This window comes from Trichomonas vaginalis, chromosome IV, assembly GCF_026262505.1.
Source record: "Trichomonas vaginalis G3 chromosome IV, whole genome shotgun sequence".
Taxonomy (NCBI): Eukaryota; Parabasalia; order Trichomonadida; family Trichomonadidae; genus Trichomonas; species Trichomonas vaginalis.
The window spans coordinates 21,699,290-21,717,807 of record NC_067206.1 but is presented as its reverse complement, the minus strand read 5'-3'; the positions used below and the strand labels follow the sequence as shown (position 1 = coordinate 21,717,807).

General features: G+C 34.3%; 12 protein-coding genes and 2 pseudogenes across 14 annotated transcripts, besides 1 other annotated feature; 11 read left to right on the top strand and 3 right to left on the bottom strand.

The window, feature by feature from the left end:
- Positions 1-18,518: part of a mobile genetic element that runs on past both edges of the window.
- TVAGG3_0142880 (protein of unknown function, DUF4106 family) lies at positions 123-915 on the bottom strand (the record flags this gene model as incomplete). Its single annotated transcript, XM_051224355.1, has 1 exon — positions 123-915. A coding segment is annotated over one exon (793 nt), but the record flags the coding sequence as incomplete, so codon positions are not given.
- On the top strand, positions 2,727-4,041 carry TVAGG3_0142870 (annotated as a pseudogene). Its single transcript has one exon. A coding segment is annotated over exon 1 (1,315 nt).
- TVAGG3_0142860 (uncharacterized protein) lies at positions 6,068-6,430 on the top strand (the record flags this gene model as incomplete). Its single annotated transcript, XM_051224354.1, has 1 exon — positions 6,068-6,430. The coding sequence occupies one exon, from the start codon at positions 6,068-6,070 to the stop codon at positions 6,428-6,430; it is 363 nt and encodes a 120-aa protein (XP_051109340.1).
- On the top strand, positions 6,449-6,691 carry TVAGG3_0142850 (serine threonine-protein phosphatase family; the record flags this gene model as incomplete). The annotated part of the gene is made up of 1 exon (XM_051224353.1): positions 6,449-6,691. The coding sequence occupies one exon, from the start codon at positions 6,449-6,451 to the stop codon at positions 6,689-6,691; it is 243 nt and encodes an 80-aa protein (XP_051109339.1).
- On the bottom strand, positions 6,749-7,542 carry TVAGG3_0142840 (uncharacterized protein; the record flags this gene model as incomplete). Its single annotated transcript, XM_051224352.1, has 1 exon — positions 6,749-7,542. A coding segment is annotated over one exon (794 nt), but the record flags the coding sequence as incomplete, so codon positions are not given.
- TVAGG3_0142830 (uncharacterized protein) lies at positions 8,796-9,281 on the bottom strand (the record flags this gene model as incomplete). Its single annotated transcript, XM_051224351.1, has 1 exon — positions 8,796-9,281. The coding sequence occupies one exon, from the start codon at positions 9,279-9,281 to the stop codon at positions 8,796-8,798; it is 486 nt and encodes a 161-aa protein (XP_051109337.1).
- Positions 9,772-10,172, top strand: TVAGG3_0142820 (annotated as a pseudogene). Its single transcript has one exon. A coding segment is annotated over exon 1 (401 nt).
- TVAGG3_0142810 (uncharacterized protein) lies at positions 10,192-10,348 on the top strand (the record flags this gene model as incomplete). The annotated part of the gene is made up of 1 exon (XM_051224350.1): positions 10,192-10,348. A coding segment is annotated over one exon (157 nt), but the record flags the coding sequence as incomplete, so codon positions are not given.
- TVAGG3_0142800 (phage tail repeat-like family) lies at positions 10,368-10,952 on the top strand (the record flags this gene model as incomplete). Its single annotated transcript, XM_051224349.1, has 1 exon — positions 10,368-10,952. One exon carries the CDS (start codon positions 10,368-10,370, stop codon positions 10,950-10,952), a length of 585 nt encoding a protein of 194 aa, XP_051109335.1.
- Positions 11,106-11,690, top strand: TVAGG3_0142790 (His-Me finger endonucleases family; the record flags this gene model as incomplete). Its single annotated transcript, XM_051224348.1, has 1 exon — positions 11,106-11,690. One exon carries the CDS (start codon positions 11,106-11,108, stop codon positions 11,688-11,690), a length of 585 nt encoding a protein of 194 aa, XP_051109334.1.
- On the top strand, positions 11,734-12,702 carry TVAGG3_0142780 (uncharacterized protein; the record flags this gene model as incomplete). The annotated part of the gene is made up of 1 exon (XM_051224347.1): positions 11,734-12,702. A coding segment is annotated over one exon (969 nt), but the record flags the coding sequence as incomplete, so codon positions are not given.
- On the top strand, positions 13,281-13,871 carry TVAGG3_0142770 (DNA/RNA polymerases family; the record flags this gene model as incomplete). Its single annotated transcript, XM_051224346.1, has 1 exon — positions 13,281-13,871. One exon carries the CDS (start codon positions 13,281-13,283, stop codon positions 13,869-13,871), a length of 591 nt encoding a protein of 196 aa, XP_051109332.1.
- On the top strand, positions 15,069-15,511 carry TVAGG3_0142760 (KilA, N-terminal/APSES-type HTH, DNA-binding family; the record flags this gene model as incomplete). The annotated part of the gene is made up of 1 exon (XM_051224345.1): positions 15,069-15,511. A coding segment is annotated over one exon (443 nt), but the record flags the coding sequence as incomplete, so codon positions are not given.
- Positions 16,405-17,301, top strand: TVAGG3_0142750 (organellar and viral DNA polymerase type B; the record flags this gene model as incomplete). Its single annotated transcript, XM_051224344.1, has 1 exon — positions 16,405-17,301. The coding sequence occupies one exon, from the start codon at positions 16,405-16,407 to the stop codon at positions 17,299-17,301; it is 897 nt and encodes a 298-aa protein (XP_051109330.1).

Here is an 18,518-nt window from a genome sequence, read left to right as displayed (position 1 = left end):
TGAGAAATCGTTCACTTGTTTCACCTTACTATGAAGAGCTTCGAAGGCGTTCTTAAAGTCAGCATTTGTTAAAGCTTCATTTGAACTGTCTTCATCCGCTTGTATTTTTGTCCTTATTGACCCTATAAGCTGGGCTGCTTTAGCGTTGGCTTGGGCATCTACCCAGTCATTGTTAGCTTTTATATATTCTGCGCTTTTCATTGCCTTTTGCATGGCTGCGTCGCTATTTTTACTTTCTTGTGCTAAGTTTTCATACTGTACGGTTTGGTTTTGCAACTGTAAAAGTTTTTCTGCCTTTACATTTGCTTCAACTTCCTTTTTATACTCATCGCTATCCATATATGTCTTCAGGGCTTTTTGTTTTATCTCTTCATCTTTCAGTACTTTATATTGAGTAGTATGGTTTTTCAAATTTAAAACATCTTGTTCCATTTTTGCTACTTCTGCTGCTTTTTCTGACACTTTTTTCGCATATTGCTCTGTACTTAGTTCTTTCAGTTGTTCTTCTTTCTTCTTTTTCTCTACGTTTAACTCATTGAGTTTCTTTGTGTGTCTGTCATATTCTAGTTTCTTTTCGTTTTCACTTATTTGCTTCTGTATGTCTATGTTTGACTTTTTGACATCTGTTATTTGATTTTTGAGTGAACTCAAATTCATTTGACTTTGAGGGTTATAGGCTGTTCCGTCTGCAGCTCCACCATAGCCTGCCATTTTCGCTAAAAGTGCCGCTCTTAAACCTCCACTCTGTGCACCAATGACTCGGTTTAAAAGCATAGGATTGCTTGACATTTGTTGCAACATAGTGGGGTCATTCATCATTTGTTGTTGCAACTGTTGTTGTGGTGTCAGTCTTACTATTGGATGTTTCAATGCTCTCTTCCTCTTACGTATATTCTTACGTAGCTTACGTGGCATTTTAAGTGAAGTTAAAAAGCGGTTTTATACTAAACATCTTCGGGGCTAGAGGGCACGAAGTGCCTGGAAGCCCCAATACTTTTTTTTGAATAGTATATCAACCTGACCAATTTATCCAATTCGAGGAAATATAAAATACGTTAAATTTTTTAAATAACTTTACATTTTCCCCAAAAAATGAAACTTAAAATATAAATGCTTATATCATTACTAAGAAAAATTCATTATAAATAGATTTTTGTTTTGTGTATTCAAAGATGTATCGTAATGTGAAATAGTGATAGATTTTGTTAGTTCATTATGATAATCCATGATCAATTTTTATATTTAAAAAATTCAATTATTTGTAGAGTTTTATCAGCTTTTTAATTTTTTTATCATCCTTCCAAAATCAATGATAATAGTGAAAGGAATATAATACACAGAAAATTTTATTTCTTAGATAACTATCAAATTGAAATGACACTGAAAAGTTGATAGTGTAATCAATTAGGTTATTTAGGCGAAAAGATATGAAAATAATATATTTGCAGCATTTGACATCAACGACACTCGATCATTATCATCAAAAGTGATAAACAATTCCAATTCAATTTTTGAACTATCAAAACTTTGCCGATAAAATATTTGAATAATGCTACCATTGCTTCTACTTGGCGCAAAAGCTGCCCTCTTTCAAACATGGGAAGTTGGTAAGTCTGATAGAGCCTTCGACTTCAGATATAGGAACAATAGTCGAACAACTTACCAAAATTATGGATGGAGAGTTCAACTAAGAACAAACACAACAAACCCAAATGATTCAAACAGCAATATGACCTATACTGCACTTGCAAAAAACAAAGGAATCATCGAAGAAGAAGGTTTGAAACTTGAACCAAGATTTGATCAATCACTTGGAGAGAATTATATGAGAATTATCTTTGATTTGACTAACAACGGTGACGAAGCCAAAATTTTTGATCTAGGTATCTATGCAGATATAAGTATAGGCGAAGATGATAAAGCAACAGTTAAAGCTTTGACAAATGGAATCGGATTCACAATGGAAAGTACAATAGAAGGAGTGGAAAAAGGGGATGTCATTACATTACTAGTTCGCGACAGATATGATGTAACAAATGTTGATTGTTTATACTATGGCAAGTATGATAGTGATAATTCATTAATTGGCAGAAACATGGAAGAACTCAACCCTTTAGTAGGTGTTGATTCAATCTTTGAGATAGGATGGATTAATAGAGAGATTCTTCCGCATTCGAAACAATCATTCAATGTATTATTAGTTATTGGCAAATATACAAGAATTCCACCTATAATAAAGCTCGATGACTTGGAAACATTCAGAATCAAAGGTGACACTGTCACTGTAACTGGAGAATATTCTTCAATCTATAATGATAGCATAATTACACTTAAGTACAAGTATGGAGATACAGACACAGAACATACTGTTGAGCAACATTCTGTCAAAGAAAATGGAAGTCAAAAGCATTTTTCATTCGATTTTATTGCTGGACCAGAAAGAACAAAGAATTTGATTGTTTGGGTTGAAGATGAAGATCATAGAAAGTCCAAAGAAGTGAGCAAAGAAATAACAGCAAATGTACTTCCAACTATTTCCTTTGCAAAAGAACCAGTAAAGACATGTTTGATTGGAGATGAAATTCCCTTCGAAATTCAAGTAAATGATGATAAAAGCGCAAAAATAACATATGAATTTGGTGGAAAAAAGTTTGAAGAAGAGAAATTCACAATACTTGAGAACACCCCACAAACTAAAAAGTTCACATTGAATACAAAGGAGTTGGATGAAGGCAAATACAAACTTGCAATTACTGCTGTTTGATAATGATAATTGTAAATGCAAGAGTGACATTTCATTTGAAATACAAGTTAACAATCATCCAAGACCCATCTTTGAATCAGGACCAAATGTCACATATCCATTAAAGATTGAACCAGGAAGTCAAGTATCAATATCAATGAAAGTAAAGAATCCATCTACAATCAACTATACATTCAAAGCAGAAATTAATGGAGAAATTTACGAATTTGTTATTCCACCTACAGAAAATAATGAAGCCACATATTACTCATTTAACATAACAATTCCAAAGAAATCAGAAAATGCAGATAACAAAGTTGTTATATTCATTATGGATAACAGAAATAAAGAAGTAAGTAAAATTGAAAAGCCCAATGACAAAAAAGAGCAAACAGAAGAAGAGGATCATAGTAAACCTGAAGGCAATACAACATCCGGAGGTGATAATGCAACAGAACACGATGCCAAAAAGAAGAAGAAGCAAATATACATGATAATTGGCGCAGCAGTTGGAGCTGTAGCTCTAATTACTTTAGTAAGTTTACTAATATTCTTCCTTGCAGCAGGAAAACGAAATGAAGAAGAAGAGGAAGAAAACGAAAAAGATCAATATATTGATGCTGTGGATATCAATGAAGAAACTGTTATATCCGCAGAAGATGGTAGAAGCGCAATAAATTCACAAAAAGTTTTCACTCTTGATGTTGAGAACGGTAATGAATTCACACAAGAAGAGTTTGTGTTGTAACAAAAAGTATAAAGTGTTTATTTTAATGAAACAAATAAAAATATATGATTAAATTTATTTTTCGTTTTTTTGATCAAACTTATATGGATTATTAATATAAATAGTATAAAAGATGAATTGTAATAGAATTACCAAAAATTTTGCTAATTATTCGATTTTATAATTTCATTATGATATGAAGTAATAAATATATTTAACATTTGTACTTATTGGTCTTTTTAAGTTCATGGAATGGTGAAGCTTTGTTCTGGAATGCACTTAATATTTCAAATTAGATTTTATCAATTTATGGCACATATTTCACGCTTTCAGTATAATGTTGAATCACTATTAAAATATCTTAAATTTGAATAACATTACCATTTTTCATTACATGAATATGACATAATTGCTCTTATGAACTATGATATGCTACTTCAATATCATAAGCAATACATCTGACATAATATAATTGATTTTTATAAATGTTTTCTTTTTCAAATTCCGTTATTTGCAAAACCATATCTGGTTCATGGCCTTATCTAACAATCCTAGCGACAAGAAGCATTAAAATTATAATATTTCTCTTTAATTTTTAGTCGTTTGAGAAAAATAACTTTGATAAATGCATGAATGCAATTTCAGTATTTAAAAAAGTATCTACGACAAATAATAATTTCCACTATTATATTTAATCGATTTTATATTTAGAGCCTCTCAATATAACAAAAAAATGTAAAAAAGGCCACAAAATTATATTAGTTTATAAATTGAAAAATCAATACCTATTACTTATAACAAACTGATATTATAAACTAAGGATGTCAATTTGGAAGAAAAGTGAGAAAATTCCTAAAATGCTAAAAATGAATTTTCCAAACATGCTTTTTTATCTCATTTTTTTGATTTTGAAAAAAATTTGGAGAGAAGAACTCTTCGTTTTTGAATTTTATCACGATGGTTTTAAAGTATATTAGACACATGTATTGATATTACTATTTTTGTATATTTTGAGAGAAAATCCCTAAAAAGTGAGAAAATCTAAGACGGTTTGAGAAAATATATAAACTATTGAAAATTTGAATTAAACTTCTAATTTGGAAAAAAGAAATTTGGAAAGAAGAAAAATCAAAAATCGAGATTTAGACTCAGCATCAAATGGAGAACAAAATGTTTCTTCATATGAAGGGAAAAAATTTTCTTGTGAACAAATAGAGTTTTTAAAATTTTATTGTATGTAATGAAATAAGGGTTTCGTTTTGCGAAAAAACGTACAATACGCAATTTCGCTAAAAAAACATTTAGCTAGCAATTTCGACCTTTGACTCCACTCAAGACGTCACTTTTTTAATTTTGCGGTATCATATTTTTGGAAAATCTTTATGAATATTATATAAAAAGTCTCTTTAATATCTATATTTCATATTTTTATCGATTTTTAAAGTTTTTGCGAAAAGTATTCAATTATTTTTGCTATTTGGTCGGGTAAATGTCAGAGTTGCGACATTTTCTGATATGATATTCAAAAAAAAAAAAAAAGGTATTGGGGCTTCCAGGCACTTCGTGCCCTCTAGCCCCGAAGATGTTTTGTCACTTTTCTGTCACTTTTCAGGGAAAAAACATTTTTATTGTATATAAAATGAATTTTACAAAACCACCGTTACCCTTCTTTGGAAATAAGAGTAGATGTAAAGATATTCTATTGAGAGAACTTAAGAAACTACCGAATGGTCTAACATTTGTAGATTTGTTCGGTGGAAGTTTCTATATATCTCATTTGTGCCATACTGTATTTCCTGACTCAAAGATTATATGCAATGACTTCGACAACTATATGAACCGTCTCAAACATATACCAGACACAAACAAAATATTGAGTGAGTTGAAAGAAAAGATACCTATAGGTAAGATGGAACGTATACCATTAGATAAGAAAGATATTGTCAGAGAGGTTTTGAAAAAAGCAGAGTATATTGACTGGGATAGTATATCTTCTAGACTATTGTATAGTGGTTCTATAAGAGTTCATGACATTGAAACACTTATGTCAAAAGTTTTATATCTTAACTATACAAACGTTTTCAAAGAGAACATAGAAAAATATACTGAGGGTATAGAGTTTGTGAGATGTCATTGGACAGAGTTGTATGAAAAATATAAAAACAAGGAAAATGTTTTCTTTATAGTGGACCCGCCGTTCTATAACACATGGGATTTTCAATACCAAGTAGACTGGACTTTGAGAGACTCTTTAGAAACTTTAGACGTTATACATAACCATCCATGCTTTTACTTTACATCCGATAAAAGTGGTTTGGAAACCGTTATGAGATGGTTAGAGGACATACATGACTATGAGTTTATATATGACAAGATAGAATATGAGAGAGGTCCTATAAACCGGAAAAAGTGTCACAACAAAGAAATTTTATTGGTAAGTAAATGTGGTTTGAAATAGGACTACTTGTTTTAGGTTTTTTCCATTGTGTCATTTACTTATTTGACGTGGCAGAAAGATATAGAGAATATGAAGATGAACCAATGCCAGCAAATGTTCAGTATATGTACTCGTAAGAGATATTTTTATCTAATATTAAATGGACGCACAGAACTTAGCGAATGCACAGCAACCTGGACAACCAAACCCAGAGAATATTCCAAATGAAGTTAGAATACAAACTGCAATGGCAAACTATGGTCAAGTGCCAACAGATGTACAAATGCAAACTGCCATGTCAAATGACGCTGCGTTAGGCTTACCACCATGGTATGCAAATATGAGATGGAAAGAGTTTTATACAAACCCTGAAGTGGGATATAAACAACTCTATGCAGATGACGCGAACACAGGAGTTGACCCAGAGTATGTTTTCTACCAGAGGAGAAATAGAATGTATGAGCTCCAGTTAAAAAATGCTATGGAACTCAACAGGAAACGTAAGAGACTAGGCGGACATTAGATTTTTACATATAGTAAAATGGGTTTCTTTGGAAGAATAGGAAACTTCTTTCGAAATGTTGGAAGAGGTATATGGAATGGAATAAAATCTGTCGGAAGAGGAATTTGGAACGGAGTCAAAAATATTGGTAAAAGAGTAGGTCAGTTCGTTGGTATTATACCTAAAGACCCTGAACCAGAAGAACAAGCTCCTGTTATACAACAGCCTGAACCTGCACCACAGTCTAGTTGGCAACCAAATCCAACACCTCAACCGTATTAAAATTATATTTTTACCGTTCGATAGTAGTTGTATATGAAACTAAGTTCTAAGTAAAACGCGTGGTATAATGGAACTATTCTCTTTCTTCCATCTGTTGTAAACCATACTTGAAAGTCTGAAATACTTCCACTCGGTGGTTCATATAGCTTTGTAGGTTTTTCGTAAAAGTCATTTGCCAAGCATAAAAAAGAGTTTTGGGCGCCAGAAAATGAAGCATGAACTATAATAGCATCTGAGTCGAAAACATTTTCATATGTTCCATTAGGGTTTTCGACTTCATAAAAGTTCGGGTGTACTGGATATTCTGCAGGCTGATTTAACATCCTCAAAAATCTATACCATGCCAAGTTGTTATATTTTGTAGAAATATAAACGTCTTCTCCAAGGTCTTCTATTCTATTGATTTTAACAGTTGCATTTTTCCTGTCATAAACAATATCGAGATGGTACTCTCCTTCGTCAATGTTAAACTGGTTTGCATATTCGAGATAGATATCGTTTATTTTTTCTTGAAAAGCTTGAAGAGTTGTTTCTAAGTTTACAAGCAAATTCACTTGTAAAAGTTTTCCCTGTTCAAATTTCTCATACGTACGTTTTTCTTTGTTATAGTATCGAACTTCAAAAGCGACCGTAAATGGGAAACCATGTATGGCTTCTGAAATGAACTTCATTCTACGAAAGCCAACAGCTTTTGTGACGGATGGGTCTCTTAGCCATCTCAACGGGTAGTCAAAACGATAGCCTTCACGCTTTACGGTCTCTGTCTCAAACTTTTGACCTACGTTAGTAAAAAGTTCATCTAATGGTTTAGTTGTAGCAACTCTTGAATTTTCTTTTTCTATTGAAAGCATATTTTATCTAGAATAAAAATGTCGAAAGAAACAGCGTCTATGAGAGAAATACAACACAACCGACAACTCATTTTGCAAGCTCTAAATAAGAACACAACAAACTTTTCAAACTATTCTAAGATATCTGAGTCATTGAAAGAAGGAAACTTAAAACTGACGATAAACCCAATGACAGATGAGTTTCTGTTTCAAGACAACAAGAACCATACTGTTTGTATAAATCCAACAAAAAGAACTTTAAACGAGAAACCTATAGATGAACTTCTTTTGAAGGCAGATATTGACAACAAAGCTGACAAAGAGTATGTTGACGATGAGTTAGCATATCTGGCTAGTGGGTTAGTGAAGAAGGCAGATAAGGAATATGTGGATGAAAAAGATGAAAAAATTATAGAAAGGGTTGAATGGTACCATGAACGGACATCGAAGATTTTAAAAGGTAAAGCCAATACAGGGTGGGTTTCAGGATGTTTAGACCTTAAAGCCGACAAAGAAACTGTAGATATGTTGACACAAACGGTTTCAAGTCATACCAGAGGTTTAATGGAAGATGGACAACAGTTGAAAGAGCTTGAGAAAGGTGTTACAGAGTTAAGGAATACAAAAGCAGACTCGACATGGATAGCTGGATATGTAGATGCAACAAAAGAGTATATTTTCGCATGGACAGAAGGAACATACCCACAAAAATATCATAGACATAGCATCTCTGACGTAAATGAACTTGAAGAAAAGTTATATAAAAAAGCTGACAAAACATATGTTAACGATGAGTTAGATAAGAAAGCTGACAAAACAGAGCTTCAAACATTAAAGACAGAAATACTTCAAACACTATATCCTATAGGTTCTATTTACACGTCAATGAACTCTACCAGACCAGAAGTAGTACTTGGTCTCGGAACTTGGACTCAAATAGTCGACAGGTTTTTGTATTGTGCAAACTCTTCAAAGGAAACAGGTGGAAGTAAAACGATTTCAGGTGAAAACTTACCTGCACACAGTCACTACATAGATTTAACTACATCTGAAGCAGGTTGGCATAAGCATAGATTTTGGGATTGGTCAGCAATGAAAAAAGGTAAAGGATATGATGTTAAAGACGACGTTCAGTTTGCTATAAATTGTTTCTGGGGTAGCACACAGGGAGAAGGAAACCATACACATCGCGTTTCAGGGTATACGCAAACAACGGGACAAAGTAAAGACTACATGCCACCTTACATGACAGTTTACGCATGGTATAGAAATGCTTAGTCGTCATTTTCAACTTCTTTAGCATATTCGTCAGGAGTTGTCTTATATTTGTTAGGAACTGTCTTTGAAAGTATACCACCTTGAACCTTAACAAGTTTGAAACGAGGTCTGACAATAGTAGTTTTATCTTCTGCTTGCAGTCTGTACATTTTGCCATGTTTGCCTAAAACTTCATAATATTCTCTTGTATACTTTCTTCTATTTTTACGAACACGAATGTGAGTACCTGTCGAGTTCCCATTGTTGTCATAGTCAATAGTATTTTCATATGGGTCGCGTTTAGGTATTTCTATTTTTACTTTGTCACCTTTCTGAAGTTTGAAGCCCGGCATTCTTTCTTGTTTGTCTCTTTTGACTAAACTATTAAATATATAGTCTTTCTCTAAGTCAGGGTTGTTTTTCATTTCTTCGGGGGAGTGGTTTCCCAAACCTTTTTGTTTACGGGTATTGTAAATATTTAAAACTTGTCTCATCTTTGCCATGGAGAAGTGTCTATATTTGTCGTCATATGACATTTCATCTACCTCGCCGCCTTGTGGTTGATTTAAGTCTCTTAAGATTTTTATACAACTGTCAATGACACCAAGAGCAGAATGGTTTTGGTCGACAATGAAATATTGGTTTACATTTTTTGAACGCAGATAGTTTTTAATATCGTCTGATTTGAAAGAACTTTCATAGTCAGATGTCAGTTTTGTTGGATGGTATTTGTCAACGAATATTGTCAAAGCAGTTTTCACATCTAAAATATTTTTGGACTGTAATGGTATGGCTTCACAGTATCTTGTGTTTTGACCAACAAATATTAGCCAGTATGGTGGTCCATCTTCTCTATACCTCGGAATGTTTTCCAAGATATCCATAAACCAAGCATTTGGTGTTGAACTAAAGATTTTTACCATGAGTGCTTTCTTTGTTGCTTTAGAAACATACGGGTCCTTGTTTGAATTCGTCATTTTTAACCCATAAGAAATGGGTTTATTTGGCGCAATAGCAGGAGTCGCATCTAGATTTTGCCCGCAGTGGGAACACTAGCCAGAGGTGCATTTGGAATTGGAAGGAAGATTTTGAGTACATTAGGTATACTGAAAGAGAAAGCACAACCTATTATACAAACTGTACAGAAAGGTTGGGATGTAGCACGAGATGCAACAAATCTTATTCCAAATCCTGAAACAAGAGGAAAAGTTCAAGGATGGATGGACAATGTAGGAAGACAAGCAGGAAACTATTATAACAAAGCAAATGACTACTCTAACCAAGCAGGACACTATATGGACCAAGGTGAAAGATTCTTTAACAGAGGATATAACCATGCACAACAGTGGGTAAACAACAACCAACCGCAACCGCCTCAAACGTGGGGAATGTAAAATTTTTTACTGAGATGAAATGAACAATACAGCATTGAGACAAATGGGCTCAAGATGGATTTGTCGGCTTCCAGCAGTTACACAACCACGTGTTTGTCAAGTTCTTCCTATACCTCAGGAAGTTTTAGACCGACTTAAAAAACCTCAACAACCAGTTGAAAAACAAACCAAACTAAAATTTTTTACTGAGATGAAATGACCGAAGAAGTTGAAACGGTAGATTTGACACCACAAACAAAAAGTTCAGAACCATTGTCAAAACCTGTCAAAGAACTTACAGATGAAGAGAAAAATTCAATAATAGAAAGTGTGAGGTCTGGAAATACAAACCCTAACTACAAAGTCACTTTTCATAAAAATGGAACGGCAAGTATCTCAAAAAAGAAACAGACTCTCACAAATAAAATATTGAAGTCTGAAGGAACTAAAGAGACAACAGATGGAAAAGTTTACTTCACTGACCAACAGTTCATTATAGAACATCTCATTGACTTAGAGTCGAAATATTCTAAACTTTACAACAAACACAAAAAGTTGAAAGGAAAACAAAAACAGATGGCATATGACATTTATGAAGATACTAACGACACAACTATTCCAGCAAGTGAGGTAAAGTCAGATGAACCGAAAAGTGACGAAAAACCGATAGAAGAAGAAAAACCAAAAACTGAAGATAAACCAAAACCAAAGGTTAGTTTCAATACTAAACCAAGTCAACCTTCATTAGCTGGTATGGGTTGGCGTCAAAGACTTATGGTAGCGGGCAGTTATGTAAAGTAAAGAAAAAACATTTTTTTATTTTTATAAAAATGTACGCTGAGTTTGTTGGAGAAGACCGTTGGGAAACTTGTTTGTTAGATGAGAAATATGAAATGGCATACCATTTAAAACAAAACATTTTTTTCAAAAAAACATTTTTTTATTTTATTTGAAATGTACGCTGAGTTTGTTGGAGAAGACCGTTGGGAAACTTGTTTGTTAGATGAGAAATATGAAATTCACTGTTGTGAGTCATTTGAAGTCAGAAACAAAAAGACAAAAAGAGTTTTAAGCGGATGGGAGCGAAATGACGGATATGCTATGATGAATCTGGGTGGGAAATGCTATTTAAAACATGTTGTCATTGCAACTCATTTTATACCGAACCCTAACAATTTACCTTTTGTAGACCATATAAACCATATAAGAAACGACAATAGACTTGAAAACTTACGCTGGGTCACTTGTTCTGAAAACAATAAGAACATAGGCAAATTTGGAGATATTGTATTCGAATTTGTCGACGAACTAGAAGATGAAACAATTGAAATTACAGACTATGGCAAGCATACGTTTGAGTTTTACTACTATAGCGAAGAACAAGACTCTTTCTACTTTTATACCGGCGTAAACTATAGGAAATTACAAGTATATTTTACTAAGGCAGGCTATGCTTATGTAAACACTAGAGATACAGATGGAAAAAACGTTCAAATACTTCTTAACAAATTCAAGAAGCTATATGGCATACCATTTTAAAACAGTATATTTTTTTATTTTTATAGAAATGCCCCCATATAGAATGGACAGAAAATCTGCTAGAATAAAAGCAGAGTTAGAAAGATATGGTTGGAGAGTTTCAAAGAAGTTTAAATATAGGAAGGGAAAGCCAATAAAAGTCTATGACAAACTGGCTGGTCTGACCTACGAAATGGAATTGGAAACAGCACGCACAAATTATCCAAACAGACTAGAGAGGTTAGAAGAAGAGCGTCTTATGGATATGCCTTTCGATGTTAATGAACCTCAGGTTGAAGGACACGACGGCTTTGCCAGGTTCTACTGGAAACATGACGAACAATTGCATCCCTTGAGGAGGAAAAAAGGAAAAGGTGAAGATGGTCATGCTCCCATGGAAAGAACAAGATATGCATATGAGAAGTATCGCGAGGTTAGAAGTAAAATTACTTCTGGTCGAACCTTTACAGTAAATTTTGAAGAAGGAAAGAACAAAGAAGGCTTCATGGGAGTACTTGCTGCAATTCAAGACGGAAATAAGAAAGGATACAATCTCAGACTAACCGTAACAGATTTAGATGGTCATATATACTACTCACATGGCAATGTCACAACAGCCGCACAACTTCTTGACGCTTTCAAGACTACAAAGAGAGAACAAATGTTTGACTCCGACTCAGATATTTTGAATGCAATAGAAGGAATTGCAAGCGTGAAGTTCGAATGGTTACAACCCAACCCTCAAGCAGTCAGACAACATGCTGGATACTTCCCGTTCAGAAATAAGTCTGACATTGACTTGACAAGGTATGGAATTTACAATTCAATTGAAACAATTGTCAATGAACCTTGTATTCTTACATGTCTCAGGAACTCTGGTCTTGTTACAGATGAGAAAATGAAGTATCTTGAGTCATGTGTGAAGACAAGGTACATTCTCAGAGGTCAATTGGCAAAAGTTGCACCGTTGGCAAATGTGAATATCCGAGTCAACATTCCGACTGAGAAAGGTTCTTCACATGACGACTATGTTGTTGACAAAGACTTACCATGGTTGAAGATTGTACTTGTCCACAACCACTTCATTTGAACGAAAGTCTTACAAACCCATTGTTCGGAAAAGGCAAGTGCAACATTGTCAGAGCTGTTAACATTCTTTTCGAGAAAGGCTTGTTGGAACCAATTCCAGATGACAAGCTGACAGAAACTTTTGTACCAAAAGACGAAACAAACTTTTCATTGTTAGCAAGACCAAAAGTTGTTCCAGACAAAGTTATAGCACAAAAGAAGTACACAGTTCCAAAAGGAGTTGGTTTGTTCGGATACCAACCTGAACCAGAAGAACTTCCAATGAGGTTGCAAGAACTTCAAGATGCTATAAACAAACTTCCATGAGACATCCAATTGACGTTCAAATTGTATTGGAGAGCATCAGAGTTAGGTCAGAAGGTTTTATATGAAACAGGTTGCTTTGACGATGTTTATGAGATAACAGGCGAGGTTTCTCAGAAGATAAGAGACTCACTTGAATTTCCACGAACTGGACCAATTGGTTGCGACAAGTTCGACTCATATGAAAAAATATACTATGTCGACCTTAACGCTGCGTACATGAGGTTCGTCCAATATATTCCAACTGGAATTCCAAACGAAAATGGTGAGTTCCCGGGAAGGAACTATACAGTTGGAAAAGTCATACAACAACTCTATGATATTAGGAAAGCTTCAAACCCCAAACTTGCAATGACACTCAAATTGCTTATGAATTCGACATGGGGGTATTCCATTAAAAAACCTCAAAAGATGAAGAGTAAACACTATGAGAAGGTCGACAACTTTGTTGAAAGGTTCTCCCCTTTTGTTTTGAAATACGAGTTCACCGAAGGTCAAGGTGGCTTAGTAACCACAGTAAAACCTATTGTCGAACATTGGTCTTATCCTCAGTTCGCAAAGGCAGTCCTTGACAACTACAACAAATTCTTCTCAGAGGTTAAATCCAAAATTGTGGTATACTATGAGAACATTGACGCACTCATGACGAACGAAGAAGGATACAACAAACTCATTGAAATGGGTTTAGTCGGTGAAAAGATGGGCTGTTTTAAGCTAGACAAGGTATTTTCCGAAGTTCATGTCCTCTCCAAGCGTAAGTACTGGGGTGTTAAAGAAGATGGTGAAATAGTTAAACATTGCATGAAATAAAACATTGCATACCATTTTAAAACATTTTTTAAAACAGTATATTTTTACATATATAAAATGCTTCAGGTTGAAAAACAAAGAACAAAAGTAGCAGATACAAAACCGTTAGACTATATCTTTACAAACGCTGGTAGGACTATTTCAGATGAAGAAATTTTATCCCGAGCATATAGATTTAACTATCCAATTTGTTGGCTTCAAAGTCCTTCAGATGCAAAGGCAATAGGATTTAGAAGAGTTTTGTTTTCAAATAGAACTAACGCATTCATGTTCGCAGTATATTTTCACGGTCAGTATAAAGGTTCTGACGGTCTAATAGAAAAATTTGACGAAATGAAAATCTTTACAATTCGTTCAGACGAAAGTCTTGAAAAAACTCTAAATGACTTTCAAACTCAAATAAACAAATACTACTGGGAATTTCAAGAAAAATACCACTCTTTACTAAATGGAACATACTATCTGAAGCTAGAATACGACAAGATGAACTCCACAGTTTCATTTCAAAAGATTGAAATTAACCCTCCAAGAGATACAGAGTTTTTATATTGGGGGGTGGACAGACGTTCTTGGGCACAATTTCTTCGGTTACTAAACCAGAACGAACCATTGCCACCAGATGGTCCATTTAAATTTATACTCCCACCAACAGATTTGACAGTTTATAGAAACGTGTTTGACCCTCAAAATGTCATGTGTCATGCAAGTTTCAGTTCAAGCAACAACAGTTTTCTTTGTATCGGTAAGGACTTTTATGACTTTGCTTCTAAATTCTACGAACCACCTAGTAACAGTTTCGCTGACTTTCAAGTCTGGTTCACAACAAACGGTGTGCAGCATATTATTTCATTGTACTATGACTTTTATCTCGAATTGTCTTTCATATACAACTACGGAAAAGTGCTGAAAAAGTATTGAAAAATATATTTTAGGCGAACCAGGTCCCTCGGTCCCTCGGTCATTTTAACTTCTCTGAAAAAGTGTGACAACATGACATTTAGACAACAACACAGGAGATAGATTTCACCCGTTGAATTTTGTATAAAAAAGCAACCGCCGGAATTCCGGCGGTTGGTATATTCTTCACAAAATGTTTGTTTTGAGGTCGAGCCACAAACGAATGTCCGACGGTTAAGCCAAAAACGAATGTCCGACGGTTAAGCCAAAAATATTTTTTATTTTTATTGTAAGAACAGTATGACAGTCGAAGCAAAAACGTTCACGAACAAATCTAATGGCGAAACATTCACAAAAGGCACCTATAACGGTATTGAAGTCTTACGTAGAGACAAGGATGGTTATATAAATGCAACAAAGATATGTCAGCAGTTTAGGAAAGACTTTAGAAGGTTGTTGGAAAATAAGTCCTGGGAAGAGTATTTTAAGGCATTTTGTGAAGAATATACCAACCCGCGGAATTCCGCGGGTTGCTTTTTATACACAGTTCATGCAGGAATTCCCGATGAAATCAAACAGGTTAGAGGAACGTATGTAGACCCAAGACTCGTAAACTATATAGCAATGTGGGCTTCTCCAAAATATTGCATAGCAGTTGGAAAAATTCTGGACTCCATAGACAAGAAAGTTCATGAGAAATTAGATGAAGAAGAACTTGAAGATACAGCAGAGAATGCAAAACCTTTGTTCGAAGAAGAAGTTAGAAAAATGCGCGAAAAAATAGAACATGAACATGAGATATGTTCTGGTTATAGAGACTCTCCATACGAACTAGACCAATGGGAACAAGAAGATTTAAAGAGAGAATTTAGAGAATATGAACTCGCTAAAGTTTCATTAGAAGCTACAGAAGAGAGGTTAAAAGTTTGGGGTCGTTTTGTACAAAAATATTGTGAGTAAATGAACCATTTTTTTTATTGAATTCGGCAAAAATATATTTTAGGCGACCAGGTCCCTCGGTCCCTCGGTCCCTCGGTCAACTAACATCTTTTTGAAAATGGTGACAACATGACATTTTGACAACAACACAGGAGATAGATTTCATCGTATATGTTTTGTCATGAATTTCCTTAAGATAGAAAATATATTTTAGATCTCACCAGGTCACTCGGTCACTCGGTCACTCGGTCATTTTAACTTCTCTGAAAAAGTGTGACAACATGACATTTTGACAACAACACAGGAAATAGACTTTCATCGTAAATGTTTTGTCATGAATTTCCTTAAGATAGAAAATATATTTTAGATCTCACCAGGTCACTCGGTCACTCGGTCACTCGGTCATTTTAACTTCTCTGAAAAAGTGTGACAACATGACATTTTGACAACAACACAGGAAATAGACTTTCATCGTAAATGTTTTGTCATGACTTCTTCATCGTATTCTTTCACCCGTTGAATTTTGTATAAAAAGCAACCCGCGGAATTCCGCGGGTTGGTATATTCTTCACGAAATGCTTGTTTTGAGGTCGAGCCACTTTTGGCTCGACCGTAGAAAACACACAAAACTCTTGAATTCGGCAAAAATATATTTTAGTTTTTTTTAAAAAAATATTTTTTATTTTATTGTAAGAACATGTCAGCAACAACAGCACCAAACTCGTTAGTCATGAACCCAACTTCAATGTTAGTAGAGATGAAAAGCTTCATTCCTTCTTCATATACTTTCGAAACAGAAATCCAGAAGATAAAGCAAGAACTTCTCCAAGGAGATTTAGACTGTAGTGCGAAAGATGAAACAAATGAACAGTATCTTTATGAAATGCAGGACCTGGTGGAACATCTACCTAAACTTCCTGAAATACAACAACAAAAGCTTACTATTCCTGAATTCGATGAAATAGAAGTCAAAGCAACTGACTCAGTAGAAACCAAGAAGTTCATACGTAAGGTAAACTATGAGTTTCTTGGATTTCATTGCAACCACAAAGACTGCGATATGGTATATTTCATTGACATATACAAATCTGAAGAATTTAAGACCTACGACAACTTTGTTTCGTTAGTTGCAAAATGTGTATGGCAGATAAGAGATAAAGATAGAAGAGGTAAAGTATGGAACGAACAGATAAAACCAGCAACTTTTGAGTTAAAGAAAACCATTTACGCCTTAGTCATACTTGCAGGTAAGGTTTCAATGTACAATGCAAAAATGAACCCACAATGTTCAAAATGTAAAGCAGCAACAAGGAAATATAACTACTCCGTCAAAGAGATAGAACGTATGCGAAAAGACTATACTGACTTAAAGAAAGAAGTAGAGAAACCAGCAGAAGATAAAATGGACATGTTGACATTTCTGAACAAAAACTATCCAACTGCTAACGATTTCCTTCTATCTGATGTCAAGAAGAAATATAAAGAAACTTTCGGCATTGTTAAAACTTTTGATATCCTTCGTGAAGAAATAGAAGCTACAAAACTGTTTAAAGTCATGAACCATCACAACATATACCATGTAAAGCGCTTGTAAATAGTTATGTTAGAAATATATTTTTGTCTGATTTACGCTCATTGACGATGAAAGTCTTGACAAAAACATTGACGATGAAGTTCATTTCCTGGACTGTTGTCAAAATGTCATGTTGTCACCATTTTCAAAAAAATGTTAGTTGACCGAGGGACCGAGGGACCGAGGGACCTGGTTAGATCTAAAATATATTTTTGCTGAAAAAATGACCAAATTTCATGATATAACTGTATTTTTTTGACGAAGAGAACTTTGACACTTCGTAAAAAAATCCCTGAAATCGTAAAAAAATGACCAAATTTCATGAATTTCCTCATATGTTTGCTACCCAAGGAAAACCGAGGATAGAGATTCCGTACGAAAATCGTAAAAAAACTCTATGAAAACAGTGAAAAAATGCGAGTAGTAAAAAAAAACCACTCGCCTAAAACTCTATGAAAACAGTGAAAAAATGCGAGTAGGGGAAAAACCCTGGTCGCCTAAAACTCATGAAAATCGTAAAAAAAACTCATGAAAATCGTGAAAAAATGCTACCCCGACTTTTACAGGGGTTGCCTAAAACTCATGAAAATCGTGAAAAAACTCTATGAAATCATATCTTTTATACAAGATAGAAAAAATAAAAAAACAACGTTAGTTTTATTTTTTTTATTTTTTTATTTTGTATGTAAGAACAGGAAATGACAAGCACTGAGTTTGAAACAGTTAAAAAGATAGACAATGAGACCAAGGTGGTTAGAATTGGTGATTTAAACGTAAGATACTCAAAGAAATACAAAAAATATTCTTTGTCAGACATTATATCTCCATCTGGAAAGAGAGCAAGCGACTGGGTTAGAAATGCTTCTACTCAGAAAATTTTGACAAGAAATCCTGAGCTTATGATATCGGTAAGATTCTATGGAACAAGAGCATATCTCATCGACAAAAGTCTTATACCAGTAGTTTTGTTCTGGATTGACCCAGTTGTTGGATATAATTTCATAACATATGGTTCATTCGATACTGAACGTTGCAGTGAGGGCTTACTTTACATCGTTCAGAAACCGAAGGACTTCAATACAAAGAGATATAAGATAGGAAGAACATTTAATATAAGTAGTAGATATGACTCTACAGTCAATAGAGTTAAGGTTGTGTTCGTTAACGATATGAGAGCTGCTGAAACAGAACTACTTGAAAAGTTTGAGAAAATGTATGGTGCTCCCACGAGAGGTAAA